Here is a 13,857-nt window from a genome sequence, read left to right on the forward strand (position 1 = left end):
TCCTCACAAACCATTGCTGTTCAGGTGTCCCTTTCTGGAACATCTGTACCAAATGTGGTGCAAATCGGTGCAGGCATTGCAAAATTGTTGGGGGTCACACACTCACACACAAAATTGTTGGGGGACAGCAAGGTGATCTATTAAGGGTGCTTTCCATATGGAAAGTAGGCTAGAAATAAAGAGTACCAGAATTTGCAGAAGTACTTGTGGCCCATTAAGGCCACAAGTCTATACACACAAGAGAGTACTATATTTAGGGTTTCCCCAAGCTCTTTTATGTTAGAAACTGGGAGTTCATCTTAAATTCAGAATCCTCTTCCTTTTGGATCAATGTAGGCACAACCTGTATTTAATCTGTGTTTTTAAGGGTATTTATTTATTTATCTATCATATTTTTATACCTCCTGATTGCCTTACATTCAGAGTTGTCTTATATTTGGGTAATTGAGCAAAGGGGCAAAAGTTGTGATTCTCTGTATATAGCAGGGGGAGAGCAACTGGCCCTATCCATTCCCAACACAGCATCCCTCCAGTGGCTGTTGTTGGTGTCTATCTTAGGTTTCTTTTTAGGAGTGTGAGCCCTTTGGGGACAAGGAGCCATTTTATTTAGCTTTATCTATCTCTGTAAACTGCTTTGGGAACTTTGGTTGAAAAGCAGTATATACATATTTGTCATATTCATAATTATGGTAAGCTCCACTGAAGACAGGGGAGACTTGCTTCTGAGTCAATGTGCACGGGATTGTCTACCAGAACGCCAGCCCTAGGCAAGCATACTTGTGAGTAGGTTTCCCTGAATTCTGTAGGATGCACTTTTAAGTCCTGAGTTAGGCTCCATCTTTTGGCCATGTGCACCTTTACAGGCTTAAGGATCGAGCACTTAATTGTGCACTTCTGTGCAGCATTAGGCCTTACCCTGCTTCTGTGCGCTGTTTGTGAAATGCTTTTGTGAATGGGGCAAGGTAAAAACGGCGATTTCTTTCCCCCACCCCTCTTTTTTCCAGCCCCCTTCCCATGGAGAAGTTACTTTCAAGTCAGCAAAGTCCTTGGCCCACGATGAAAAGTCTTTGCCAATTAGCACTCAACAACTCCCATTCATCCCCTCCTCCCCTCCCCGTTCAAGATGAGTAGGAGACTAATAAGGCAGCGATAAAAGGGCAAAAGGCACCGAGGCAGCCAGAAAGGGATTAATGAGCCTCCTCCACTTATTTGTCTCCCTAACAGCTGAACTGTTACATCCATTGATGCTATTCAAAAGGGCCCACTCAGGGCCTGGCAGCTTCCAACGTGCACCTTCCGAGCAGGGAGAATGGGAGGGCCAGCCCGCTCCCCTTTGGGTCACTCCAAAACTAATCAAGGCCCTCAGATCAGGTAATGGCACTTTGCCTCCCCCAATGCCACCCCCTGCCCCCACCCCAGCCCCCTCCCAGCCCCAGCCCTTTGGAGGTCCAGTTTCCGGCAGCTGAGGAGGGCCAAGGGAGCTTGAGGATGGTGCAGCCGGGACCTTGTCGCGGTCTTCACAGGCACCCTGGTCTTGAAGCACCTCGGTGACTGGCATCTTGCTCAAAAAGCAATCCCCGAGCGACCTCCCCCCCCACCACACCGGGTGCCCCCCCCCGCCCTTAACGGCTTATGACATCACAAAGGGCACTCCAAACAGATGCCTCCATGGCATCCTGCAGCACTTTTAAAAGAGAATTAGGGGTTTTAATTATGGCCGTGGTCTGAAAGGGAGCCCGGTGGAGTTCAACAGGGGGCCTTTGATCAAGGACCTGGGCGAACACAATGGTGCGGAACTGTGACTGCTCCTCATCGGGGGGAGGGGGGGCTCCCCTCGCCCCTGAATAGCTCACCAGTGATCTTTGAATGCAAGAGAGCGCCAGCCCTCCCTCTTCATTAAGCGGACATTTCTATACAGAGGCCTATATAGCGCGCCGAGTCTCGGAGCTTGACAATTGGAAGGGGAAAGAAACCCTACAGATTCGGGCGACTACTTAGGAAGTGCTGAAGGGCCCTGAGTGACTTAATTCATTAAAACAGGTTGCTATTAATTAACTGTCATAATCAAATAAAGAGCCATTATTTGCATTTCTTAACATTGTTCCCTTTCGTTCATATGCAGCGGCGGGGGTGGGGAGGGTTCTTGTAACGGGGGGGGGGAATGAATTTATTTAAAGGGGGGAATTAAAAACACGCAAGAGAAAAGGAGAGAGTTGGGGAGAAGGGGAAGAAAGGCAGCCCCCCCCCCGCAAAATGCTCCTTTTCAACACAGAGGCAGCAGGAGCCTTGGCTAATTACAAGGACCTGATCGGCACAGAGGACAAAAAGGGAGGGGAAACACAAATCGGAAAGTAATTAGGAAGATGCAGAAAGGTGTTTAGCGGGCAACCAGTTTGTGCAACTGAGCCTAACGGAGGATCGCCCGCTTGTTTGGTAAACCTTGGAAGGACAGCACTGCAAGAGGGCAACAGAAAGCCAAACTTCCGCCCGTTGGCTTCTTTCAGCACCGTTGGCTTAGGCCAGTGGCTCTAATGGGTTCCATTGATCCAGAGTCATTCCTTGGGGTATTAGCAGGCCTGTGGTCTGAAAGCGAAGGTTAAATAAAGGCAAAACGCTCTTTGCTCTCAAGATCGTACCAAGGCAAGCAGCCACTGAGAAAACCGAAAGAGTCCTGCTGGATCAGACCCAAGGTCATTTATGTACAGAATCCCACTTCCCAAGGAGTCGATGCCTCTGGGAAGCAATCTTGGCTGACTTCCTGTCCTACTTCTGCCAGGGAACCCAACATCCAATCTCAGTTGGTGTTGGGCTCCCCGATGGAAGTAGGGCAGCGTAAGCTGAAATTGGTGGGTTCAGCCATCACGAACAACCCTAGCAAACCTAACTCGGCACAGGAAGTAGAGGCTGGTGCTGGGATGAAGGGGGCACACAGTCCCAGGTCTGCATGAAACTCAGGAACTGCCGTACGTGTGAACCCATTCAGTCTCTGAACATGGAGGCTCAACATAGCCATACTGCTTGCTCCAATTTGGGCTTCTGATCGATTGTGGCATTAGGTGAGATTTCTGATCTCACTGCATAGAGAGGCACAGCCCCCCTCCAGACATGTGAGAGCCATTTTCCCATCGGAAGACATGCATGCAAATATTGAAACTCTTAATGCAAGGCAGTTTGGGTAGGTCTTTCCTACCCAATCATTAACCATCCTCCTACCGAGATGCTGATTGGGTGGGAAAGGCCCATGTGGTTGGCTGCACCCCATGGCTGCAAGATTCACACTGACTACAGCCATGTGGAATCAGTAATGTTCAGAGTGATACCAGTAATGAGTAGAACTGCAAGCTGAAGCCAACTGCACACATGCCAACTCCCAGGTAAATTCTAGAAACCCTCCACGTTGAATCAGAATGACAGTGGAGCATTATACAGAGCAGAGCAAACCCACAGATCAAGAATGGGATGTGGGGAACTCGCTCATCCAGGGTGGCTTTACCACCCAGCCTGAATGCCGAGACAGCTGAATTCTTGGAATCTGAGCCATGGCTCCTTAACCCCAACTAATTTAATTTAATTTAATATATACCGCCTTTCATTCAAACAGTCCCAAGGCATTTTTGCTCAGTTCATTTGTCCAACCCCCAATTAACCTGGCTATCAAATGATCTGCTGCTGCACAGGGGGCCACTATGCTCAGGGTGGAATTCCCAGATGGCTACACTTCTAACCCCAATGGGCTGGTTCGGATGATATTCCCTCCGCCTCCTGCAGCTGGGGCACAGTGAGAGGGCACACATCCCAACATCTTTCCTAGATGACCCAAAGTACTCTTAGCACATTCTTTCACTGTGTGGGGTAGGGGGGCAGTGTTGCAGAATAAATTTCTTATCCTCTATCAGTAACTGAACAAGAAGCCAACGTTAACTGAGAAACAAGAGTTTGATATTTATTACTAACTAAACATAGGCCAGGCCACCTAATGGCGCGAGAGGGAAATGACTTGACTAGCAAGCCAGTTGCCGGTTCGAATCCCCACTGGTATGTTTCCCAGACTATGGGGAACACCTATATCAGGGAGCAGCGATATAGGAAGGTGCTGAAAGGCATCATCTCATACTGCACAGGAGATGGCAATGGGAAACCCCTCCTGTATTCAACCAAAGGAAACCACAGGGCTCTGGGGGCGCCAGGAGTCGACACCAGCTCAACGGCACACTTGACCATTACCTTTAAACATAGGCTAAGAAAACAATAAACAGACTAACAGTCTTTTATTCAGAGAGAGGGAGAACCTCTCAGTTTGAATTCAAGGCCACAAGTAAGGAGCAGACAAACAAGCCATGACTCCACCTGCAAACCAGTACATAGACACTCAAATACAGACAAGCATGCCCCACAGAAAGAACTGAAACAATGTCTATGGCATAATCCCAACAGTTAGAATGTTTATTTATCATATTTTCATACTGCCTGATACAAACATCTCTAGGTGGTGTGCAAATCAATCAAATATTAAAACAGTATAAAACAATAAACATAAATACAACTAATAAAAATGAAATCACAAATAAAAACTATAGTGATCTGCCACTGACCAGCCTCTCCTCTCCCCTAAAGAGTAAATCGGAAGTGAACCCTGTCCTGACTGACAGGCTGGTGAACTCCAGAGCTCAGCTGATCAGCACACCAGGTGGGTGGGACCTAGAGAGCCGTGAGGAGGAAGAGAAGGTCTCTTGGTTATTTGAAGCTGGCTGGAAGGGCAGAGAGTAGAACATGTGGCCATGAGCTGCAGGAAAATCTCTCTGCAGGTCCAGGAAAGCCAGAAGGGCAGGGAACTTAAATCCTCTATTATGGTTTTGGTGAGTTCAAGAAGGAAGCCAGGGCTTTGGGGCTTCTGGAAATTAGTCCAGGGAAAAGCTTGTTTAGTCAGACTGTGCGTTAGACTTTTGTTTGCTTTCGTGTGCATTGCATATCCCTGAGACTGTTTTATTGTTGTTTACTTGCAATGTAACTAAGCTAAGCCTGCACCCATCCAGCTAGGGCATTGCAAAAGACTCTGCAAGCTTTTAAAAAAAGGTGCTTTTTTATTTTCTTATATCCATGTGCTTTGCAAATGGGTAACCACGATTTTTTAAGTGTGCTGCCCCAACATCATCTGAGGTTCTTTTTGAAGTATTCTTGTAACCTGCTGAGTATTCCTTTTACATGTAACTAAAAACAGAGAGAGCCTCAGATGGAAGCTGTCTGTAGTATTTCGAATAAAGTCCACCCACCCCCTTTTTGTTCTTTTGTGTTTTGCAAGCCTCTCTGAGTGGATTTTTAACTTGGGGAAAGGGGGTGTTTTCTACGGTGCAACACTCATACGTTCAGCAACCACCTGTTTTCTCACCATGTGTAGGTTTGCATGTGGAAGGTTCTTGTATACTTTCCCAGTAGCAAAAGCAGGAGAGTTTCCCTGCGATTTCCACCCAAGCCCAGAGTTTCCCTGAGATTTCCACCCAAGCCAAGCTCTGTCAAAAAGTGGGTGGAGGTGGCAGCCTTAGAACTACCAGAAGTACAGGGAAGCAGAAGCCTTCGCTTGGAAAGCATAGAGGGGATGATTCAGCATTTTTCTTCCCCTCACGTGGGCTTGCTCTGAGACGAGGATTGGTAATCCACTAGAACACATTAAATTGAAAATTTTAATGTGTTGGACCAGAATGGGCAATTCATCTGAACCACCCCACTGCCATGCAGTAAAGATGTATACCAGGAGGACAGTGGGATGTGTGTGCTCTCAGTGAACCAGCTTCTCAAATTCATGGGCTGGTTTTTATTTTATCTATCTAATCTATCTATCTAATCTATCTAATTTGTACACCTCCCCAAACTTTCATCTCTGGGCGGTTAACAATAGCATAAAACAAGTTAAAAACATACACAAAACCTAAAAATAATTTAACAATTAAAAAAATTAATTGTGGGGGGAGGGGGGAGATTACCAGTCTTTTGCGGGGGGGGGAGGGATTACCATCTCAACTGGCCCAGTGCTGGAAGGGAATTCCATTAAAAACATGCTACAGCCCAGGATGCACTTCAGCAATAAGAACATCTCCTTCAACTTCTATGCACTCAAAGTTCTGAATGTACGCGAGTGACAGAGAATCTGTGCTGAGAAAGCCTGTCTTGACTGTCGCACTGATTGCCAGGCTTGGCCACTTGGCCACTGGTGGCAAAGGCTTAGCCCAGGCTGAAGCCCTAGAAACTGTTGCAACACTAAGGTTCAGTCCCGAATCAAGTAAACGAATCACATGAATTTCCCAGAGCTTGTATGGAGTTCCTGTTCTTCACCACTGATTAGCTGCAGCTAGCACCCCAAATATGTGGGGTATAGTGGTTAGAGTGTTGGACCAGGTCTGGGGAGATCTGAGTTCAAATCCCATTCAGCCATGAAACTCACTGGGAGACCCTGGGACAGTTGCTTATCTCTCAGCCTAACCTACCTGACAGGGTTCTTGTGGGGATAAACATAACCGTGCACACCATTCTGGGCTCCTTGGAGGAAGAGTGGGATATACATATTTTAAAAAAACAACCTCCAGATAAGCATAGGAACATAGGAAGCTGCCATATACCGAGTCAGAACATTGGTCTATCTAGTTCAGTATTGTCTACACAGATTGGCAGCGGCTTCTCCAAGGTTGCAGGCAGGAATTTCTCTCAGCCCTAACTTGGAGATGAATGTACTGTATGCTTTGGTAGTTTGTTGGTTCAATAAAAAAAATCTTGTCCTATAAAAAAATCTTGTCCTACCTTGGAGATGCTGCCAGGGAGGGAACTTGGGATCTAGATGCTCTTCCCAGAGCGGCTCCATCCCGAGGGGAATAACTTACAGTGCTCACACATCAAGTCTCCCATTCATATGCAAACAGGGCAGACCCTGCTTAGCTAAGGGGACAAGTCATGCTTGCTACCACAAGACCAGCCCTCCTCTCCCCACTGCAACAAACTGGCCCTTCTCATTAACAAAATTAGGCACTGATGTCAAATGTGTGGTCCATCATTAACACTGGCCACCCTTCATTAGGGAGATTGGTTGTTAACAGCCCCGGATGGTTGATCAATGTGTCCTTAATTGGAACTTTTGTTTGGGAAATACTGGCCTATCTCTTTGAATGTTTGGAGGAGATAGCTAATTGATCTTGGGGACGGAGAAGGGGACTTAAGGGTCAAACCACACATATATGTTATTTAACAAATTTATATACTGCCCAAAACTTATTATCGGGGCAGTTTACCAAAAAAAAAAAAAAAACCACAACATGTTAGACACATCTATGTAGGTCCATCTTAAAAAATTCCAGCTGCGGGGGGGTGGGGGATGGGGGGGTTAATCTTAATTTGAGATCTCACAGAAGATGGGGCAGTAACTCTGGAAGAGCATTTGCTTTGCATGGAGAAGGTTCCTAGTTCGCTCCCTGCCTCCTGCCTCAAAGCTTGGAGAAGCTGCTGCTAGTCAGTGTAGACAATACTGAGCTAGATGAACCAAGGGTCTGACTCGGTAGAAGGCAGCTTCCTGGGTTCCTAAGAGAAGCTGCCATTGGCCCCAGAAGATGGAACTACAATTACGTGCTTAATGTTGTGTGTAGTCTGACCCGCAAAGTGTGTAAAAACACGAAAAGGTCTGCCTCTCTCTGTTCCATAGGTGCAGAAAAAAGAGAGCAGAGAGTGGGTTAGCCTTGAAGGCACAGGGTTTTGCACTGGGGATCTGATGGTGAGGTGGCTGAACTTGTGGGCAAGCCTGCTCTTAGCCTCCACTTATGCTTTACTTGTATAAAGGGAAAAGAAAAGGTTGTGCCGTTGAGTAGGTGTCGACTCCTGGCGACCACAGAGCCATGTGGTGTTTCTTTGATAGAATACAGGAGGGGTTTACCATTGCCTCCTCCCGCGCAGTCTGAGATGATGCCTTTCAGCACCTTCCTATGTCGCTGCTGCCCGATATAGGAGTTTCCCATACTCTGGGAAACACACCAGTGGGGATTTGAACCCACAGCCTCCTGCTCTCTAGGCAGCTTGCTTCACCACTGCACCATTAGGTGGCTTTTATTTGTATAAGTAAAGCAAATATCATAAAGACCACATACATCTCCAGTACTTTCTCCTCCCAAGGAAAACTGTGCACCCTGGGTAGCACGGCCCTGAAATTTAAGAACAGCCTTGCTGGATCAGACGTAAGGCCTATCTAGTCCAGCACCCTATTTCACACAGTGGCCCACCAGATTTGTTTATTTATTACTTGTACACTGCCCCAAACTTCCAACTCTGGGTGGTTTACAGCAACACATTAAAACAGAAATTAAAAGCTTGAGAACAATTTCCCCTATAAAGAAAACAGCTTTTGAGTTAGTTGAGGCAGAGTGGTTGTAAGTCCTTGGAGTGGGGTCTTGAGGTAGCCATGCCCAAAATGTTACTTTTTGTGTTAGTTTGGCTTTGCTAGCTCAGAGCATGCTGCCTGGCTCCTAAGAGCATGCAGAATTGCACCATGAGGCAAGCTTTCATTTTCTGAGCTACAGCTGAAGACCTAAGATCTACTGAGCTTCCCGTCTAACACCAGGCAGGGCGGAAAGTCCCTTGCTTCTGCATTTCAACCATTTTGCCTTGTTTGCCTGTGAACTGCTCTGTGTTTTATATCTTCTTAAATCAACTAGATTCCAATTGTTTTAAACTTGATCTGGGCTGGAAATGGGCTCCGTTCTGTCGCCCTACGTGCCTGCTTGGCCTACACACTCTTGTAAAGGTTTTAAAGTTCGTTTTGTCTCTTAGGAGACGGTGGCCGCTCTTGCAAGGAATTTTAACGAACTTGGGGGGAGGTGCAGATCAGGCCACCCTCCCTGGTTCACCACCAAACATAGATCTAGTTCAAAAGCTTGGGTGAATAGATGTGTCTTTAGAGACTTTTAAAAAATTGTCAGAGATGGGGAGGCTCTTATTTCACCAGGGAGCGCATTCCAGAGTCTCGGGGCAGCAGCAGATGAGCTGGTGTCTCTGGAAAATCCTCAGGCAAGAGAGGAAGACATGCCCTCTCTCCTGCTGCTGTTCCACTGCAACTGGCATTCAGAAGCATCCTGCCTCTGAACCAGGAGGTAGCCTATAGCCAACAGGACTAGTAGCCACTGATAGACTCGTCCCTGTCCTCCATGAATTTGTCTAAGCCCCTTTTAAAGCCACTTAAGCTGGTGACCATCACTACATCCCGTAGCAGAAAATTCCATAGATTAACCCTGCGTGGAAATTATGCGCTTTATGAATTTCTCACTGCACGGGGAAGTGGGAAGCAGCTCCGTAGAGGACCTAGGAGGCCCTGGTGCGGAGCAACAAAAGACATCGACTCCATGAGATGGGGGGGGGGTCTACCACACCCCCAGCCCACGTTCACAATCTCCGCTCCCAACAGTAGCCCCAGGGAAGAAGCTCAGCTCATTCTTATATAGGAACATGGGAAGCTGCCTTGAGTCAGACCATTGGTTCATCTAGCTCAGTATTGTCTGCACAGACTGGCAGAGGCTTCTCCAAGGTTGCAGGCAGGAGTCTCTCCCACCCTTATATTGGAGATGCCAGGGAGGGAACTTAGAACCTTCTGCTCTTCCCAGAGCTGCCCCATCCCCTAAGGGAAATATCTTCCAGTGCTCACACTAGGCTCCCATTCAAATACAAACCAGGGCAGACCCTGCTTAGCAAAGGGGACCATTCATGCTTGCTACCACAAGACCAGCTCTCTTTCCCAGACCTCTTCCTCTCTTATAGCTCTCTTATAAGAGAGGTCACAAAGCCCCAATTGCTTTAATCATGCTTGGTGAATGGGCAATCTCTTCCCCCCCAGGGGTCACCTTGTAATCACATCATCAAGGATATGGTAAGGAAGCACCATACACACGCCAAGTCTTCATTTCCCTCTCTGACTGAGGTTCTCAAAGCTGGTTCCCCAAGTTTTTGAACTACAACTCCCATCATCCCCTGCTGAAACGTTAGCAGTGGGTGGTGGGAGTTGTAGTCCAACAACATCTGGGGCCCAGCTTTGAGAACCCCTGATCTATGGGGTTGTTCATTTTAAATTCCAGCTCTCTTATTCCCAAGAATTATTCCCAAAGACTTCCCAGTGAGCCGTTAACAGACAAGAGGTCACAAGGCCATCCTATGCCCGCTGCCTCTTTTCACCTCTCTTCACCTTTCTCAGCTCCCGAAGTTCTTTCTTCAGATGCTTGACAGTTTGCAAAATGTGGTCTTCCTGGGGATCATCTGCCGCTTTCTTGGTATAAAGGAGGAAATGTTTGATGGTTTCGGACAGCAAGATTTCTGGGTCTTCTCTTTCTGGGTGCAGACGCAGCATCCTCTCACAAGCAATGGCGTAATTTTTATGCCAGTTCACTGGATGAGTTTCATATGCACTTATGATTTCTTTGTACAGCTGCAAACAATGGGGAGAAAGCAGCTATGAAGGCATTTCCAAAATGCTGATAGGCAGTGAAAGCAAACAAAATAAACCAGCGAATGCTTAAAAAAAAAGTCAAAATGAGCACACAAAACATACCTAAGATTAAGCAAATATTTGATCCAAACTGGAGATAAAGAGCAGACACAGGAACACAGGAAGCTGCCATATACCGAGTCAGACCATAGGTCCATCTAGCTCAGTACTGTCTACAGTGACTGGCAGTGGGTTCCCCAAGATTTCAGGAAGGAGTGTTCCCAGCCGTAACTGGAGACGGCAGGGATTGAACCTGGGACCCTCCGCATGCAAAGCAGATGCTCTGCCACTGAGCTATTTATTTATTTATTACATTTCTATACCGCCCCGTACAAAGACATCCCTGGGTGGTTCACAAGCGACATTGATTGACTGATTGATTGATTAAGTGCTGTCAAGCCGGCCTTGACTCTTAGCAACCACAGAGATAGATTCTCTCCAGGATGATCTGACTTCAACTTGGCCTCCAACTTCGCTACAGCCTCATCCTAAAATGAATGACAAGAATGCCCACTGAAATGCCCTGGTTTCTCCCCAGTGGGCCACAGGAATGCAGGGGATTTCTCAATGGCCACTGGCCCTTCGGAAACTCTATGCATTCTGTGGCCTTTTGGTCCATCTCGCTCAGTCTTGTCTACACTGACTGGCAGCGGCTCTCCAAGGAGTCGGGCAGGAGCCTATCCCAGCCCTACCTGGAAATGCTGCCAGGGAGTGAACCTGGGACCTTCTGCCTGCAAAGCAAAGCAGATGCTCTTCCTCTGAGCACTTCCCCACTGCCACTACCAATAACAGCCCGGAGAGGCCATCCTTCCAGGAACTCAGCCTGCAGCCTAGCTTGGACTCCACCCCTGTCCTTGGCCTCTTGGACCCTGGTCCACTCGCTCCGTCTCAGCTTTGGCTTTTCCTGCCCCACCCTTGTCCCCATGCCCAACCACCAAGGGCAGACCCTTGCAAAGGCCCGGCACTTACGTGGTAAGCAAATGTATACAGTTGTGCTTTGACATCCATTGGCCTGGAAGCACTTTCTGCAAGGTCAAAAAGAAAGAAGGCCGTTTTCATCCTGGGGGGAAAGAAACCAAGAACGTGGCATGACAGCGATTACCAGCGTTGCTTTGAACAGGCACCAGCAATCATGAAGCAGGGGAGGGGTGGGAGGGTTCGTTCTCCACACCTTAAGCTTTACTGCAGGGTGGAAACCACTTCCCAGTGAAATAATCCCACACTCTCCCAATAAGGTGTTGCTGGCGGAGCCATGTGGGCAGGGGCTGATTATAGGGATCCTTTCCATACCAGCTCTGCCTTCTCTGGGACCTGGAGAGCGTTTGGAAAAACAAAAGTAATTTTGCAGTGGTAATCACGAGCCATTGGGCTATTTTTAATACCCAAAGGGGTCATTCTCACAAACTGCCCTATCCGGGCAGGGTAGCACTGGCCCAGGTAGTGTTGCCCATGAGAACTGTTGGGATCGGGACCGATCCTGGCGCTCCTCTGCTGCATACCCTGGGTTTTGTAAAGCAAAGTAAAGTGTGCCGTCAAGTCACTTTCGACTCCTGGCACCCCCAGAGCCCTGTGGTTATCTTTGGTAGAATACAGGAGGGGTTGACCATTGCCTCCTCCCGCGCAGTAGGAGATGATACCTTTCAGCATCTTCCTATATCGCTGCTGCCTGATACAGATGTTCGTACCAGTGGGGATTTGAACCAGCAACCTTATGGTTGTTTGCCAAGCATTTCCCCGCTGCGCCTCTTAAGGTACCTGGGCTAAAAATGAGATAGAAGGGCATGTGTACGCCCTCCTGCCTCACCACCTGGTCATGTGAAAGTTCGGGCTGCTGGCAGCTGGTCTTGTGGTAGCAAGCATGACTTGTCCCCTTAGCTAAGCAGGGCCCACCCTGGTTGCATATGAATGGGAGACTTGATGTGTGAGCACTGGAAGAGATTCCCCTCAGGGGATGGAGCTGCTCTGGGAAGAGCAGAAGGTTCCAAGTTCCCTCCCTGGCAGCATCTCCAAGAGAGGGCTGAGAGAGATTCCTGCCTGCAACCTTGGAGAAGCCGCTGCCAGTCTGTGAAGACAATACTGAGCTAGGTAGACCAAGAGTCTGACTCAGTATATGGCAGCATCCTATGTTCCTATGAGCTTCCATAGAGTTAGGAGGAAGGAGCGGCCCAACAGTGGGGAATCCCCCAACGCACCACACTCCCTGCACAGTGCATTGTGGGATCCTGGAGGATGCAGCCAGGTTTCCCCTGTCCTCCTCACCACTCTGGGAGTGCTTGCGTGGCAGTCATGTGGGCAGGCGGCAGGCCTGGGAGCGGTGAGGGTCATGGGGGTGGAGTAAGCTCCTGCCTTCCCCCAACTCTCCCCAGCCTCAGCAGCTAAGGGCGTGTGGACGGCCTTAAAGTCTGTTGCAGCAACACAGAGAACCGCTTAGGCCTGAAGAACGTGCAATCCGCCAAACCGAATGCAGCCCACCAGGGGCTTGATGAACTATTTATTTTGCCTGCCTTGGACAGTGAAAACAAGAGGCTGTCAAGCAGCTGACAAGTTATAATACCAGCATGGTGTTGTGGTTAGGGTGCTGGCCTAGGACCTGGGAGACCCAAGTTCAAATCCCTGCTAACCCATGAAAGCCACTGGGTGACTCTGGGCCAGTTGCTTATCTCTCAGCCCAACCTACCTCACAGGGTTGTTGTGAGGATAAACATAACCATGTACAGCACTCTGGGATCCTTGGAGGAAGAGCAGGGTATAAATGTAACAATAAATAAATACTTGCTGGGTGAGCTGCATTTGGCATGGTGGGTCCCAAGTTAGTGTGGGCTTGGACTAGTTCAGGGGTGGCCATCCCTAGGATCTCCAACTTTTGCTGCACTACAACTCCCACAATCCCCAGCTGCGGTTGTGGCCGGTGATCAGGGGAGTTGTAATCTAACAACAGCTGGAGAGCCCCAGGATGGGCACCCCAGACTAGACATTCTCTTGCAAGATGAAAAAGAGGAAGGAGGAAAGGCACCAGAATTAGGAACAAAGAGACGAGGAAGCTTCAAAGGTGATGAGGCATCAGTTAGTTTATGAAGGGCCAACACCTTCAGCCACTTTGCGAGTTTCTTCAGTTAAGCTGCTTGAGTGTTTTTACACACCAGGCTCCTTCACACGACCTGAAGGGGATGGTTTGTGGCTGGGAAGGGCTCTTACTCAACTTGGGTCTCTGACTGGTCTCTGGGGTAGCCTGGAGAGACCATATTATGCCTGTCTTAAAACAGCTGCACCGGCTGCCGATGTTTCCGGGCAAAATACAAAGTGCTGGTTATTACCTTTAAAGCCCTGAACGGCTTGGGTCTGGGTTATCTTAGAGA

At 48.3% G+C, this 13,857-nt stretch overlaps 1 protein-coding gene across 3 annotated transcripts in view; it reads right to left on the minus strand.

Annotated features, from left to right (window-relative positions):
- Positions 1-4,422: 4,422 nt before the first annotated feature.
- TMEM260 (transmembrane protein 260) overlaps positions 4,423-13,857 on the minus strand; it is a 72,112-nt gene continuing 62,677 nt past the window's right edge. For 2 of the 3 annotated variants that reach the window (XM_053286807.1, XM_053286806.1), the window contains exons 15-16: positions 11,471-11,561; positions 4,423-10,441 (exon numbers count right to left, since the gene is read on the minus strand). In XM_053286807.1, the coding sequence (XP_053142782.1) occupies positions 10,169-10,441; positions 11,471-11,561 (364 nt within the window). In that variant the 3' untranslated portion in view covers positions 4,423-10,168. The remainder of the gene's footprint in view (positions 10,442-11,470; positions 11,562-13,857) is intronic. The other variant, XM_053286808.1, reaches the window with a different exon arrangement.

Source organism: Hemicordylus capensis, chromosome 1 (assembly GCF_027244095.1).
Source record: "Hemicordylus capensis ecotype Gifberg chromosome 1, rHemCap1.1.pri, whole genome shotgun sequence".
Classification (NCBI taxonomy): Eukaryota; Metazoa; Chordata; class Lepidosauria; order Squamata; family Cordylidae; genus Hemicordylus; species Hemicordylus capensis.